General features: G+C 51.5%; 1 protein-coding gene across 2 annotated transcripts in view; it reads right to left on the bottom strand.

Moving 5' to 3' along the window:
- Window positions 1–2,638: 2,638 nt before the first annotated feature.
- St3gal2 (ST3 beta-galactoside alpha-2,3-sialyltransferase 2) overlaps window positions 2,639–15,801 on the bottom strand; it is a 45,544-nt gene continuing 32,381 nt past the window's right edge. For both annotated transcript variants that reach the window (XM_070026272.1, XM_070026273.1), the window contains exons 2-7: window positions 14,356–15,726; window positions 11,342–11,535; window positions 5,859–6,038; window positions 4,401–4,446; window positions 4,040–4,159; window positions 2,639–3,298 (exon numbers count right to left, since the gene is read on the bottom strand). In XM_070026272.1, the coding sequence (XP_069882373.1) occupies window positions 3,125–3,298; window positions 4,040–4,159; window positions 4,401–4,446; window positions 5,859–6,038; window positions 11,342–11,535; window positions 14,356–14,697 (1,056 nt within the window). In that variant the 5' untranslated portion in view covers window positions 14,698–15,726 and the 3' untranslated portion in view covers window positions 2,639–3,124. The remainder of the gene's footprint in view (window positions 3,299–4,039; window positions 4,160–4,400; window positions 4,447–5,858; window positions 6,039–11,341; window positions 11,536–14,355; window positions 15,727–15,801) is intronic.

The raw sequence follows: 15,801 nt of genomic DNA, 5'->3' as shown, positions 1-15,801 counted from the left end.
TAAGCTATGAGTCTAACTTTATCTTTTCCCAGTAGTTGTCCAGTTAGTCCACTAAAAAGGAAACATTTTGTCGGGCGCTGGTGGCTCACGCCTGTAATCCTAGCTACTCAGGAGGCTGAGATCTGAGGATCGAGGTTCAAAGCCAGTCTGGGAGACTTATCTCCAATAAACCAATGGAAAACTGGAAGTGGTGCTGTGGCTGAAGCGGGAGAGCACTCGCCTTGAGCGCAAAGCACAGAGTTCAAGCCCCATGACCGACAAAAAAAAAAAAAAAAAAAAAAAATATATATATATATATATATATATATATATTGGCAGTTGTGGGGTTTGAATTCAGGGCCTGGGCACAGTCTCTGAGCCTCTTTGTGCCCAAGTCTAGCTCTCTACCAGGTGAGCCTCAGTGCCACTTCGTTTTTGAGTAGTTAACTGAAGAGTCTCACAGGGACTTCTCTGCCATGGCTGGCTCTGAACTGTAATCCTCAGATCTCAGCCTCCTGAGTAGCTAGGATTGCACAGGTGCCCAGCTCCACTAAAATTTAAGCATCCATTTTTCTCCAGTGATCCCACAAGGCCAAGACCCGGGCCAGCTCTTCAAAGGAAGGCCTTCCCCTTCTACAGACCTGCTAGCCCTTGCAGTAAGCTGTAGGCCCCTGTGGTGTGGTGGGAGAAACACACAGTGGGACCAAAGGGACATGCCAGTCTCAGGGATACTGTCCTTGAACTCCTCCCAGAAGCGTGGGGATGTCCCAGCTTTGGCATGACGGAAGAGGCTTCTAACAGAGACTCTGCACTTACGAGCGGCTAGTGTGGCTTCAGGACAACAGTGTGGGAAACTGCTGCCAGGAATTCCTTTCAACTAATTCCTCTTGAAGGCAGCTGAAAACAATGAGCTTATTTTTAATCAAAATATTTGCAGTCCCACAAATTTGAGCACAGAGTTGATGAAAGCAGGCGCCTCTGGTTCAAGGCAGGGTGTCTGGGAGGTTTTTTGTTACCCTCCCATGCCTCTCCTGCCCCAACCCTTAGCCGAACTTGGTCATAGCCCCCCATTCTCAGATACACCTATGATCATTCAGACAACTCTGTGGGTTGTTGTTGTTGTTTTAATTCAGAAAGAGAAAGGGAAGGAAATAAAAATGTTTAAATAACTACTGAAGAAAAGGAGATCTGTTTCGGTGCTGGGACCTACCTCTTCCAGGATAGGGATTAAAGGTTTGAACAAAAGAAAAACAAAAGAAATAAATTATCTGCTAAATACTGTTTGGCATAATTGCACTGTTTCCATCTTCACACTCAGAACAGCCTCTTGAGGAAGCACTTGAGAATGGCAAGAACAGGACGTCCGCTGCCTTGACTCTCCAAAATGGCAAGGAGCCCCCCCCCAGTCCAACCCATCCTCATGCTGCCTGTTTTTAGAATTGGAAGGTTCAGACTCGAGCTAAGTTCTCAATACATTAATTTTTTAGAGGTGCTCAGAGCCCCACCCAACCCTCGTCTAACCCTCTCCCGTGGGTGGCTGTCCCACAGACAGCTGCAGCAGTGGACCAGTCAGTGGTCAGGAAGATACAAGCGGTTTGTGTTCATTTGGGAAGGGGATCCTTCCCAGGGCCTGGGAGCTTCACAGAAGCTCTTTCTGCTCAACTTCTACAACCTCGAAGGTGAGAGAATACCATCAGCAGCTTCTGCTAGGGACTTGAGCTGGGTCCAGTCCTATGAGTAGCTTCCAGTTGTAACCTCTGTTTGTTGGTTTTCCAGCCCTTCTACAGCTGAGAAGGAAAGGAGGACTGGGGGAGGAGGCCGGAGGTGAGCAAGGCGGGGGTGCAGGCAGACAGGCAGGAGGGGGCATGCGGGCAGCCAGTTCTGCTCCCCCTAGCAAGGCTCCAAGCTACCTGCATGGCCTGCTTACAACCATGAAGGAATGAATTTTGGTAGGCAGCCACTCCTGGCAGCTTCAGGGTAACTAAAGTATGAGCCTAAAGCAAATTCCACCCCCAAGCAAGAGGTTTCCTGCTCCTCTTTGGGGTGACAAGTGGAAGGAAATGGTGCATGCATGGCAGCTGGGTCCTCTCCAGCCTGTTTTCCAAAAAAAAAACAACAAACATGTGTGTGTGTGTGTGTGTGTGTGTGTGTAAAAAGGTGGGAGGGAGGGAAGAGGAGGGTTAAGGGACACGGAGGGAGGGAGGGCAAGTTTTCTGATACTGTTTCCAGAGCAACTAGTAAGCTGGTGAGGAGGCCCAGGGCCCCAGAGACACTAAAAAAAGGTTGTGGGTGAACAGGAGGGGCAGGGCACGTGAAAGCACCTTTCAAGTGTCAGGGCTTCCTAGGCCCCTGAAGGGTTCCTGACACCTCTGATCTCCGGAGTTGGGCCCTAGGCAAGGTCCACCCCTCAGCACCGGGTGAATACAATCCCAACATCTGCTGACCAGCGAAACGCCCTGGTCGGAGGCCACATGGCGCCCCCTGGGTTTTCACCGCATTTCTTTGGCAGGTTTGCATTCACCCAGCTGGGCCTGAGGGAGAAAGGACACGTGCTCTCGGCTTTGGAGACCCCAACTTCTCTCCTGGGATGAGGCTTAACTCCCCCCCCCCCCGCCCCCAGCCTCGATGAATGCTCCGGCCCCAGCCCAATCCACCCGCCCCTCTCTGGGTCCAGGCCGACGCTCAGCCCCAAGCCCTGCCCTCCACGCCCCAGTGGAGCTAGTCGGCCGGACTAAAGCGCTCTTTGCTACCGAGCCTGAGAAAAGAACTCCAAGGAGGCCCGGAGCGGCCCCTACTCCGTAAGAAGCGGGAGGAAGTGGGATAGAGCGGCCGCTGGCCTGTCTCCGAAGGCCATTGATTAGAAAAGACGGGTCCAGCGCCGGAAGTTCTCCTTGAGCCGCATGATTGGCTGGCAGAAAAAAAGCCCCGCCTGACCGCAGCGCTGATTGGTGCAGGGCCCGAGGGGCTTCCCCTCCCCCTCACAGAGTCTCCTGATTGGTGGGCAACAGCAGGCGCTCTCAGGACTGCAGCATGATTGGTCCCGACCGCGGCCTGGCGTCGCTCCTGATTGCCTGGTGACGCGCAGAGCCGGAGCGCGCCCTGCGCCTCGCGGCTTGGGCGGGTAGGGTGGTAAGCCAGGCCAGACTCAGTTGCCTCGGTAGACCTCGATCTTGCTGGCCTTGGCTAGCATGTCGATGATGTGGGCCTCGAAGTCCGCGTCGTGCACGCCGGTCTTCCGGAACTCGCCTGCGTACCGGTTGTTCTCCCAGTAGTGGTGCCAATTGCCTCGGCTGTCGGCTCCGAACCCGTATACGTTCACCTGCGGAGAAGGTGGCACCGGGGGTCACCGCGCCGTCCGCAGCCCGGGAGCTGGCAGCTCGTCAGCTCCCAGTAAGGGGTCACCGCGGCCTGGCAGGACCCTGACTCCCAGCACCGCGGTTCCCTCTGCAGACTTCCTTCCCCTCCAACGAGAGCAAGGGACAAGCTCTCCTTCCCCGACCCCAGGGGTGCACTTTGGTTTGAAAGTTGCCAATCAAATGCCCAATACAGCAGACTGAATTTAAGGGGTAAAAGTGAGCCCTGGCCACTTAGCAAAATGCAATCTATTTCCTTTTTCAATAAAATTAACATTTTTTTGTTGTGGGGCTTGAACCCTGGGCCTGGGCGCTGTCCCTCAGCTCTTCAGCTCAAGGCTAACACTCTACCACTTGAACCACAGCACTACTTCAAGCTTTTTCTGAGTAGTTCATTTGAGATTGTTTCAGACTTTTCCTGACTGGGCTGGCTTCAAACTGTGATAGTCAGATCTCAGTCTCCTGAGTAGCTAGGTGCCCGGCCACCTAGTGCCCGGCAAATTTAACTTCTTAATGAAGGTTACGATTTATAGAATCATAAAAGCAACAATATTTTAGAAATATCTACAACGTAGAAATGGGGCATGACGGCCAGTTTCTGCCTGCAAAAATGCCTTCTCCTGGGGGCACTACTGAGACCCTAAAAGAACTGATTACCTCTGTACCATGGGTTCTATTTTTCCTCCAGACTGGCATCTACTGCTCACCTCATCACACACATGAAGGGCAAAGAAGAGCACCAGCATCCCTGTGGAAGGGTACCGCCCATGATGCTCTGTCCACCTGTCATGGATGTACTTGAAGAAGGCTGGGTTGTAGATCTGGACCTGGAGGGGGAAAGGTAACAGGTGCATGAGGAATTTGGGGGCCTGAAACTCAGGACAGACTCTGTGAAGATTCCAGCAGTTCAGTGTCTGGCTGCTATGGCCAACAGTGGAGTGAGGCATACCAGAGCTGGGGTTCTTGGAGCGCATGAATGCACCCTTGAGCTAGAGGACTGGACACACCCCAAATAAACACCACTGTGTCCATGGAGGGGGACAAAGAAGGGAGAAGTGGGAAACTCACCTTTTCTTTGTCCACTCGAAGGAAGGACTTCACTGGGGCATAGGTGCTGCAAACAGAAAGATAACATTGCAGGGGACCCAGACCCAAGAGATGCCTCTCCTTTTTAGGACTGAATAATAACAGCCTCCCAACTCTCAGGTTGATCTGCCTCCAGACTGCTCCCTGCTGCACATCATCACTGAATAACTGTGTGCAGGACCCAGATCAGAAACCCTAATTTGCTCCAGGGCATTTCAAGATAAAAACAGGGATGTTTAGACACATCCAGGGTAATTCTATAATCCATCCCCAGCCCTTTTTCCCTGCTAAGAACTCTCCACTTGGACTGACTAATCATCTCAAGTACAAACATTGTCAAGCACAAACATGTCAATGTTTGTGCACATGCCCTGCCCAGAATGACCCTCTCTGTACTGTTCTCAGCCATGGCTCCCACAATCTATACTGCCTTCTCTGAGTATCTGTGTAACTTCAACTATATAGCACAGATGGCCTTCTGGCTTTCCAAACAGAAAATAATAAACATCCTAAAATCAGCAAACCATACATATATACATATTTTATTTTTGTCGGTCATGGGGTCTGAACTCTGGGCCTGAGTGCTGTCCCTCAGCTCTTCAGCTCAAGGTAAGCACTCTCCCACTTGAGCTACAGTGCCACTTCCAGCTTTTTCTGCTTATGTGGTGCTGAGGAATTGAACCCAGGGCTTCATGCATGCAAAGCAAGCACTCTACCACTGAGCCACCTTCCCAGCCCCTAGCATCACATAAGCAGAAAAAGCTGGAAGTGGCACTGGCTCAAGTGGTAGAATGCTAGCCTTGAGCTGAAGAGCTGAGGGACAGTGCTCAGGCCCAGAGTTCAGGCCCCATGACCAACAAAAAAAAAACAAAACAAACAAACAAAAAAGTCTTGGTACAGCTAGGTGCTGCTAGGTCATATGTGTATAATCCTAGCTACTCAGGAGGCTGAGATCTGAGGATCAAGTCAACCCAGGCAGGAAAGTCCATGAGACTCATCTCCACTGAACCACCATAAAGCCAGAAATATAGATGTGGCTCAAATGGTACAGTACCAGCCTTGAGCAAAAACACTAAGGAACAGCTCCTAGGCCTTGGGTTCAAACCTTAGTTCCTGCATCTCCCCACCTCTGCACACACACACAAATACATGATACATAAAATATAATTTAAAGTAAAAGGTGAGGAGGTGAGGGTGAAGTTTAGAGGTAGGGTGCTTGCCTCGCGTGAACAAGGCCTTGGGTCTGCTCACTAGTGTGCAGATGGCACTATGCAGAAGTGACACAGCAAGCTGTGTCCCCAGCTAACCCACCATGTTGGCCTTCTCTCTTCCCTAGCCAGTGTTGGCCAAAATGTCAATGAAAGGAATTCTACAATCTAGCAGACTCCTCCCAAGCTTGTCTTGTCACCCATATTCCACTCCCAGCCAACAGAGACTCACAATCGGATCTGCCCTGTTGACAGGGCGCTGGCAATCCACAGGAGGTCCAGGGCCTTGAAGGGCACCAACACGAAGCTGACATTGGCAGGCAAGTTCTTGGCACTCTCAGGGTACATGAAATGGTGGGTGGTACGGCTGCCAACATCCTGTTCAAAGCCCACGGTTGGTGCCTGATTCATCCTGCAGAAAAGAGGGTAACATGAGAAGAAGAAGCTGCCATGGAAACTGATACAAGAGGTTTAGAGAATGATTTGGTGCCAGCCATCAAAAATGCAAATGATGTTCACTGTGACCCAGCAATTGTGTTTCTAGAAAATGGTTGCAAAGGTATGCATCCAAGGCTATTCAATCAATAAAACAGTAAAGAACTGGATAATCCATTTTGCATGTTCATAGAATGGGATACAAGCCATCAGAATGTAGAAAAGGTCACATATGCTGGTAGGAAATACATATAAGAGTTAATTCAGTGAAAGAAACAAATGGTGTGAAGTAGATGTCTTTTAATAGATCCTTTAATAACTACTGTGAATGACAAGGAAATACAACACAGAATGGAAATTTTTAGAAATATATATATATTTGTGTGTGTGTGTGTGTGTGTGTGTGTGTGTGTGTGTGTGTGTGTGTGTCAGTCATGGGGCTTGAACTCTGGGCCTGGGCACTGTCCCTCAGCTCTTCAGCTCAAGGCAAGCACTCTACCACTTGAGCCACAGCCCCACTTCCTGAGTGGGTGATTGGAGAGGAGTTAAGAGTTTCATTGACTTTCGTGCCCAGGCTGGCTTTGAACTGTGATCCTCAGATCTCAGCCTCTTGAGTAGCTAGAATGACAGGTGTGAGTGACCAGCGCCCAGCTAGAAAGATATACTTTGAAACAGAGGTCTCCCCCACCCCATTTGTCTTGTTTGTTCACTTATCTGTCTTTGGGAGGGTGAGGAAGAGCACAGAAATAGAGGGACAAAGGATGAGCAAATGCAGCAGTGGACACTGGACACTATGTTGAAAATGAACTACACAACTTATGGGTGAGGACAGGAGGGAAAAACAGGGAGAGAGTGAGGGAAGGGGGGACATTGTCCAAAAAGAAATGTACTTTTCCCCTGACTTATGAAATGGTAAACCTTTTGTATCTCACCATTGTAACCATTGTACCTCGCCAATAAAAATATTTAATTAAAAAAGACATATTTTGAGGGCTAGAAATGTAGATCAGAGGTAGCCTCGCATGTATGAGGTGGGAGTCCAATCCCAACACACACACACACACACACACACACACACACACACACACTTTAAAATGTGTCCTTTTTATGGCCCTCAATGTAATAAGATATCCCACCTTTCCAATTTGTGGGGGAAAAAAAGAAAAAAATGTATCTAAGCAAGGCTCCCCTTTTTAGTGAACATCTTTTTTTTTTTTTTTTTTTGGCGGTTGTAGGGCTTGAACTCTGGGCCTGGGCGCTGTCCCTCAGCTCTTCAGCTCAAGGTGAGTGCTCTACCACTTGAGCCACAGTGCCACTTCCGGTTTTCTAGTGGTTTATTGGAGATAGGAGTCTCACGGTCTCTCCTGCCCAGGCTGGCTTTGAACCTCGATCCTCAGATCTCAGCCTTCTGAGTAGCTAGGATTACAGGCGTGAGCCACCGGCATCCGGCTTTAGTGAACATCTTACATAGCAGGCAAGCCAGCTTTAAACACAACCTGTTAGTCCTATCTTTTTTGCCAGTCATAACTTGGGGTCTGGGCGCTATCCCTGAGTTCTTTTGCTTAGGACAAGCACTCTACACTTGAGCCACAACTCCACTTCCAGTTTTCAGATCTCAGCCTCTTGAGCAGCTAGGATTACAGGCATGAGCTACCAGTGCCTGGCTTGTCTTATCTTTGTCTATGACTCTTTATGAGGATATCCATCTTCTGAGAAATACCTCGTGGAATCATGACACCCAAGGCAAGATGGCCCTAGCTGGCCCTCCCTTGGGAACACAGGGACTAAGAAAGAGGGCACAGTTTCAAGGTGCCTTCCCCAGTTGTTGATTCTAGTTCTGTCCTTGCAGTGGCTGGCTGGGTGCAGCGTGCTGTGCTGCAGAAGCACCGGTGTCTCTTGAAGTGAGAAGCTATAATACTTAGATAATGAGCCAGACATGGTGGCATTTGCCTATAATCCCGGCACTCAAGAAACTGAAGCAAGAGGATCTCTAGTTCAAGCTTACCCTGAGCTATACAATGAGACTCTTAAAAAAAAAACAACAAAACTGGGTGGGTGCCAATTACAGGCTCAAGCTCAAAATCCTAGCTGCTCGGGAGGTGGAGATGGAGAGATCATGATTTGAGGACAGCCCAGGTATAACAGTTCATGAGACTCCATCTTACTCAATGGCTGAGTGTGGTGGCAATGCTGTTATCCCTGCTCCGAGGAAGGGGTGGGCACAGCAGCTGGTACTGCAGTGTGTGCCAGTGACACAGAGATGCCCATGTAGGCTTGCAGCCCTGGCTGGTCCAGGCATCAAGCAAGACATTTACCTTGAAAATAAGGTAAAAAGGGGCTGCAAGCATGAATCAAGTGCTTGCCTTACAAGCACAAGGTCCCAAGTTCAATCCACAGTACTGCCAAAATTAAAATTTTTTTTAATAGTGAGTCTTTCTTCTTAACTACTTCAGTTAGTCTGGCTCAAACAGACAACCTAGAATCTTCCCCCCCAGAACTTACAGTATTCTATGTCCATGACAAGGATCAAATCCTGCTTTCCTGTTCCAGATCTATCTTTAGAGGAATCAGGCTTCTACCTCCTGGTTGACTGCCCTCCCCCCAAGCCTTTAGGGTGTAGAAATACTTTTCCTAAAGGAGCAGAGAAGTATCCTCCAGGGCTGCTGGAGCCCACGCACGCAGGGACTGGAGACCACGCAGGACACCAGCCTATCTGCTTCTGCTTCTGCCAAGTCACCAGGGCCCCAGGGGATGGTATCAGGGCTGGCAGAGATAGAAAGGAGCAAGCAGGGGGTGGAAGAGCTGGGTTGGTGATACCAGGCTGGGCAGGAGCTGAAGTCTAGGTTCATTCTTGTGAGGACCTAAGAAGTAAACTTCATCTGTAGATCAAAAGGCTGCAGCTAGCTAGATACCAGTGGCTCACACATACAATCCTCGAGATTCAGGAGGCTGAAATTTGAGGATCACAGTTTGAAGCCAGCTCAGGCAGGAAAGTCCATGAGATTCTTATCTCCAATTAACCACCAAAAAGCCAGAGGCGGAGCTGTGGCTCAAGCAGTAGAGTGCTGGCCTTGCAAAAAAAAGCTCAGGGGCAGAAGCCAGATTCCAAATTCAAGCCTTAGGACTGGTGTGCGTGCACACGTGCATGTGCACGTGCATGCACACACACACACACACACACACACACACAGAGGCTATAACAGCCCCTGGCTGACTTATGAAGATCCACTGCCTGCTTTGTTCATTGCACCAACAACCAGAGTGCGCATGAATCTGTCCTTAGACATGGCGGGTGGGATCACTTGCTTCCCACAAGCGGCACTGCTGCAGAGCCTGCTTGTCCCCCACTTCACGCCCACCCACTGCCCAGGCACCAGCCAGTGAGAAAGGAAAGAGCAAAAAGCCCCCCCAAAATGTTTTATAGCCTCGGAGGGAAAGGGAAGAAACGTGACATCCTTTTGGAGATAAAATTTGTTTTGAGGCTCTGATTCTTTCTGGAGAAAGGCCAGAGGATGAGCTGGCTCTCTGGGTCTTGGAGGCCAACTGTTCCCAGTCATCTATTTGCCTCCAGCATTTAAAGGAGCACAGGAGTGGACACAGGTAGAATGGATGTGCTCTCTAGTTTAGGGTCCAGTGTCCAGCTGCCTGTTCCCTTTGATGCCTTCAGGGTTTATGACATGCCTTCTATGTTCTGGCACTAGCTAAGAGTTGTAGATGGATCTGATGATCAGATGAGGCAGGAGAAGCTCAAGCCCATGTAGGGTAAGGAGCAGAAACTTGGGGAGGGCCAGGAAGGCACAGCCATGGCCTCACTGTAACTCAGGCTGGCCTTCCCAGTGCACTCACAATGGTCTTGGGATGAAAGGCCTCCCTGTCAACTCCAAACCAAGACAGAGCTATCGATACACAGCCACCCCTGCCATCTGGCTCCTGATACAGACCAGCAGACACAGCCAATGACCATGTGGGTCACCATTTCCAGAAAGCAATTCTGGAAACCACATCTTGAGCTTGGTTGCTAGGAAGGAGATCTGGGAATCTGCTTACAGCTGGACCTGACTTAAGTACCACCTACATGTCACCTACATGTCATAAGCAGCTGAAACTTTTAGGCCTGCAGGACTAAAGTTTCTCAACCATCAGGGAAACCTGATAGAAAGCTCCCACTTAGGGCAGACAGCTGGGCAGACAGGGGCTCAGGTCTCTGAGTGTTGTTTCCTTGGGCTTCCCAAGTGCCTTAGGCTACAAGAGAGCAGATGCATCTTTCTCCAATCACAGCCATCACCACCTCTGGATGGATAGAGATCTCTCTCCAATTCCCATCTCACCTTTCACCCATCCGAGGGGCCAGCAATTGGAGGATGGGGATAACCCCAGGGGACGCAGGGGCGCTGGGAGGGGACCGGTATTCTTTTCCCACTCTAACCCCTCACCATTTCCCAATATGAGGAAGGTCTTGCAAGGAATGTAGAAAGCCTCTGAGACTGCTGCCTTGGTGTTGCTATGGAGACGGCAACAGTTTCTAAGACAAAGCCCTTCCTTCTGCCTCCCGGGAAGCCTGGTCTTTCCGCCACACTCATCCTAAGAGATGCTGGCTAAAATCATGAATTTTTATTCATAACGCTCTTTCTCCCTCAAGGAGAGGGTGGAGGAATATGCCATTGTGACATATTCTCCCCAGACTAAGTTGATGGAGGGAGTCAAAGACGGGTTCAGTCCAGGTTGCTGTCCTGAGTTTCCCCAGTCAGCAGCATCTTTGTCCGCATTGAACACGTTTCCTAGCCCACTTCTTTTCTCCAGGCTGGGCCCAGATACCTCTGGAAGTCTCATGAGGATGAAGGAAAGGTACAGCCATTCACAACAAGCACCACACAGCTCCCTTCTCTGCCTAGGACACGTGTCTTCCATGAATCTGTCAGAAAGAATCACCCATTTCTATAATGCGAGACGTTAGCTTGGTTTGGGATTCTCACTTCTGGCTTAATTGCTCAATGGTTAAAGGGTGAGTAGGAAGAGTTTTCACCCAACACCAGCCAGGGGTCTGGTTTTCAGCTCTCTCCAGAGGAATTCAGAGCCATGGAAACAGGTGTGCACCCCCAGCTAAGTTTAGATTTGGAACACTTACCCCAGACAAAAGAGAGAGACCTGAGCCTGTCACTGCAGGCTCTGGGTGCCAGGCACACAGATAGCTGGCGACTTGGATCCCGCTACACAAGATCCAACAGATAGGTCCCCTCCTGGAGGCTGGTCCTGGCCCACCGTCTTCCTGCAGGGGCTCACCTCATGATGAAGTTGTGCCCATCCACTTCCTGCCCATAGCCAGAGCCTCGCAGGTTGCCCGAGTTCCCCACCACAGCACAGCGCCGGCACTGGTGGGGGTCCCGGAGGCGGTAGGGGTTCTCGCCTGGCACAATCTGAAACAGCTTCTCCAGCACCTCGTTGGTGTTGTGTGACTTGAACTGGGGTTGCAACATCTGAGGTGAGGAGGGAAGGAGAGGACCATGAGGAGAGAGGACCTCTATCACCCCTCCCACGCAGCCATAGACTTCCCTGCCCCCAGGCTGTTGGGGAGCCCCCCTTCCACAAGCAATGAAGACCCACCCTTCTCTCAAAAGCAGCAAAATGAGTGGGTGTTACTGTTCACAGACCTATGCCCTGCCAGTCATGGGGCTGCTCTGATACACTGGAGAGGGCCTGCGGAGGGGACAAGTCAACTTGTTATGGACTATGTGGGCAGACTTCCCTCAGGGCTCCTTCCCAACCTGCCTACAGGGGGCGCTCTAGGACTCAGCACGATGGCTAGGGTTATAGATTCCCCAAGGGGCGATATTCAGAGTACTCGTGAAGCTGCTCCCTGAGCTCTTTGGGAAGAAGGGAGAGTCATAAAAATGCTTTCAAAGCCATCTGGGTAGAATACAACTTGTCCCTACATCCTCACACCAGCTGGATAGTCAGAGACTATAAACTGCAGTTCAGTGTTTATGAGCCCAGGCAGGTGACACATTGGAGTGAAGGGGCTGGTGGGGCCCACAGCTAACAGGAGACGATGTACCCATCAAAAAGAGTAAATCAAACCAGGTGCCTGGTGGCTCACGCCTGTAATCCTAGCTACTCAGGAGGCTGAGATCTGAGAATTGTGGTTCAAAGCCAGCCTGGGTAGGAAAGTCCATGAGACTTATCTCCAATTAACCACCAGAAAACCAGAAGTGGTGCTGTGGCTCAAAGTGGTAGAGCGCTAGCCTTGAGCAAAAAGAGCTCAGGGACAAAGCTCAGGCCCTGAGTTCAAGCCTCAGGACTGGCACAAACACTTTTGAAAAAATTAGTAAATCAACCAATTGTTCATCACATAGGATTGTGAGCCCAGGCTAATCTATTTTTTCAAGAAAAGTTAAAAATACAGATTTCATGTGGAACAACCTGATTTCTAAATATTGGTAACTAATCAAGTGTTTATTAAAAAATGAAAACACTGGACTTGGCCCACCATTGCCACACTTGCCTAGCATATGACAGGCCCTTGGTTTAATCCCTAGAACTTAAAAAAAAAAGTGGGGCTTTGAGCCATACATACATGGGTTTGTGGGACAATCAGGAGGGCCAGAGCTCTCTCTGGAGAGGAAACCTGGCTCTGAGACAAGACACTCAACTTTCTGGCCAAGCAAGTTGGCTATGGGTTGTAGACACACTTGCTGTTGTATGTAAACAGTCGCTAAGTCCCATCCGTGTAGGCAGGGAACCTCTTCTGTCCCCTGCATCCAATCCTGCTCGGGGTCTTCATCAGCCATTGCCAGGACACAGCGGGCAGGCCCCACGCATGCTCTGAACCTTGATGTTTCCCACACTATGAAGGCCGGGACTACCAGCGCAGGCAGAACCTTTGAGGGCTCCAGCTGCCATGGGAAGGGCCTGTGGAGCTCCTAGAGAACCCTGGTCTGCAGGCCCCAGACGTGGGGTACAATGTGGGTTAGAAGATAGGTTCTGGGCATTTTTTCTGGTAAGTCTGGCCACATGAATCATCCTTACAACTTTCCTAAACATGAGAGAAAGGAGAGTCATCCAACTCCCGTTGGTCGGCTGAAGAAATCAGGGGCCAGGAGCTGCGTTGGAGGCCCCCAGAAGGTAACACAAAGTCTCTGAGCTCAAGGAGAGGGCGCCACTTTGGCCTGGGATTGGTGGAGACCAGCTGACCCTGCAGAACCCCAGGGGGAAGCTCCAGAGGGATGGGGCCCCGTGGATTACATAAGGAGAAGCAGAGAGGAGGGTCTGGGCTCCCAGGCAGTCGGCCCTCCCTCACCTCTCAGCCCCTGATGGAGGTTTACAATGTTTTCTTTTTTTTGGGGGGTCCGGTCATGGGGCCTGAACTCTGGGCTTGGGCGCTGTCCCTCAGCTCTTCAGCTCAAGGCTAGCGCTCTACCACTTGAGCCACAGCGCCACTTCCGGCTTTTTTCTTTTTGCTTGTGTGGTGCTGAGGAATCAAACCCAGGGCCTCAGGCATGCAAGGCAAGCGCTCTACCACTGAGCCACCTTCCCAGCCCTACAATGTTTTCTTTTCTTTTTTGTTTTGTTTTGTTTTTGTTTTTGTTTTTTGTCAGTTGTGAGGCCTGAACTCTTGGCCTGGGTGCTGTCCCTCAGCTCTTCAGCTCAAGGCTAGCACTCTACCACTTGAGCCACAGCGCCACTTCCGGCTTTTTCTACTTATGTGGTGCTGAGGAATCGAACCCAGCCCTTATGCATGCAAGGCAAGCACTCTACCACTGAGCCACCTTCCCAGCCCCTACAATGTTTTCTTATCCCAGCACGGAGCAAACGCTCTCCCAGTAAAGAATCAAGTGACTCTTAAGGTGGATGAGCCAACATTTATCAATGAGGATATTCCGTTAAAAATCCAGATTTGGGGTGTCTGATAAGAGGTGAGAGAAGGCAGCGCATGAACCCTATCCTGGCCTAGCATGAGAAATGGCTGCCTCCTGCCTAACAGGAAGGCCGCCCCTACTTCTCCACCCAGGCTGCTCCTCTCATTGGCTTTGGGCCAGTGGAACTTTCTGGTCTATGTTGGGCTCCTATAGGCATCGCAAATATTAGTCCTCTCCTTTCAGGTCAAAGTTCACTCTGTCCTCCAGTACTGTGTGATCTGAGTACATGGCTCTGGTCAAATGGGCCTCTCACTTGATGAACACTTGGTGAAGGAGCGAGAGGTCCAAAGGATACCAGCCTAACCCTAAGAAGAAAACAGAGGGCTGGCCCTAGAGAGGGGCAGCAAAGGGAAGACAGGAAGCAGGGGCTGTGGTTCTCACCATCCACCACCTCTGAACATCCGGAGGGAGATCCATGTTCTCTCGGGTCCAGACGGGCGAGATGTTACCGTCGAAGTGGCTGTCGAACCAGTCAGAGGCGCCAGCGTCGCTCATGCAGCGTCGGCAGGCACAGCTCTTGCCCCCCAGTTCCTCTTTGCCAACGTGCTGCTGTAGGCCGGTATAGCTGGGCACCAGCTTCACCCGGTGTGTCCCATCCAGGGCCCCCGAGTCCAGATAGGGCAAGGTGGCCATGCTGTGGTGTGAGTAGGTGAAAAGCAGCGACATGATGAACACCAGCAGGAAGGCCACGGAGAGGAACCACACACGCAGGGAGCACTTCATGGTGCCGGCGCGTGGGCCACTGTCACCGTGGCCAATCCTTTCCCAGTCTGCTGAAGGGGCAGCCACGGTGCAGCCTGTCTGTTCCGGCAGCGCATACAAAGGGCATGGGGCACGTGCTGCGGCAGGGGACCCTCGCCACACCTTCCCCCCAGTGAAAGGAGCTGGTGGGCTGGCAGCAGTGGCTCCCCTGTCCCTGAGCCACTTGGGCCCCCCCTCCCCTGCTCAGGGCTGCATCAGGTCTCTCTGTCACTAGCTGGGCCACAAAGACTCTGCGTCTCCTGCCAGCCTGGCCAGGCAAAGGTCAGTCCATCCCAGCCCTCTAGTCCCTTGTGATGGCTGACTGCCAGCTCTGAGGGACCCCTTCTTTGGTGGCTTGAGAAGGTCCAGTCCGGAGCAGTCGGGGTCCTTGTGGCTCATGAGCAGACAAGGAGGCGGCCCCTGGTCCCCTGCAGCGGGGAAGCTCTGGCCCTCTGCTCACCACAGAGAGCATGCAGGCTTCGGGGACCTGCATTCCACGCCAGAGCCCTCCCCGCTGACCAAGCTCCTTTCCCAAGGAAGGGTAGCCAGGCCCCCAGAGAAGAAAACCAGGAAGCTCCTCCCAAGGGTAGGGCGACACTCCTCTGCAGAGAACAATATCCTTCTCCAGTTAGCTTCGGCTCCACCGGCTCCACCGCTTCCCATCCAGCCGGCGGGTTCCTCCTCCTGGTGGTCACAGCCCTGGCTGCAGGTGTGTGTGTGTGTGGGGGGGGTCACAAAGTGGTGGCTCTGGGCTCTGGTGGGGCTGAGAACAGCTGCTGCTCAGCAGGATGCTGCGTCTGAGCTGTGTGGGTCAGCAGAGCGTGCCAGGAGCTCTCCCACACGGCCCAGGCTTCCTTTCTGAAGCTGCCAGCCTAGAATTGGTGGCTTCTCTGCTCATCCCTGCTCCCCCGGGGGCCAGTCTGTCCCGCTGTTGGCTCTTGGCTCGTGCTCACGGTAATCCCCTGGCAGGTTCCCCTCACTTGTCAGGCGCCAGTCTGCTGCAGCATGACCCTGAAATTGAAGAGAAAGACAAATGTGCAGAAAAATCACCCTCCATCCCACCCCTAATCTCAGAGGGGACAAAGC

This window comes from Dipodomys merriami, unplaced genomic scaffold, assembly GCF_024711535.1.
Source record: "Dipodomys merriami isolate MVZ:Mamm:240054 unplaced genomic scaffold, mDipMer1.0.p SCAF_176, whole genome shotgun sequence".
NCBI classification, from domain to species: domain Eukaryota; kingdom Metazoa; phylum Chordata; class Mammalia; order Rodentia; family Heteromyidae; genus Dipodomys; species Dipodomys merriami.
The sequence above is the reverse complement of the archived record's forward strand: the minus strand, read 5'-3'. Positions and strand labels throughout refer to the sequence as shown.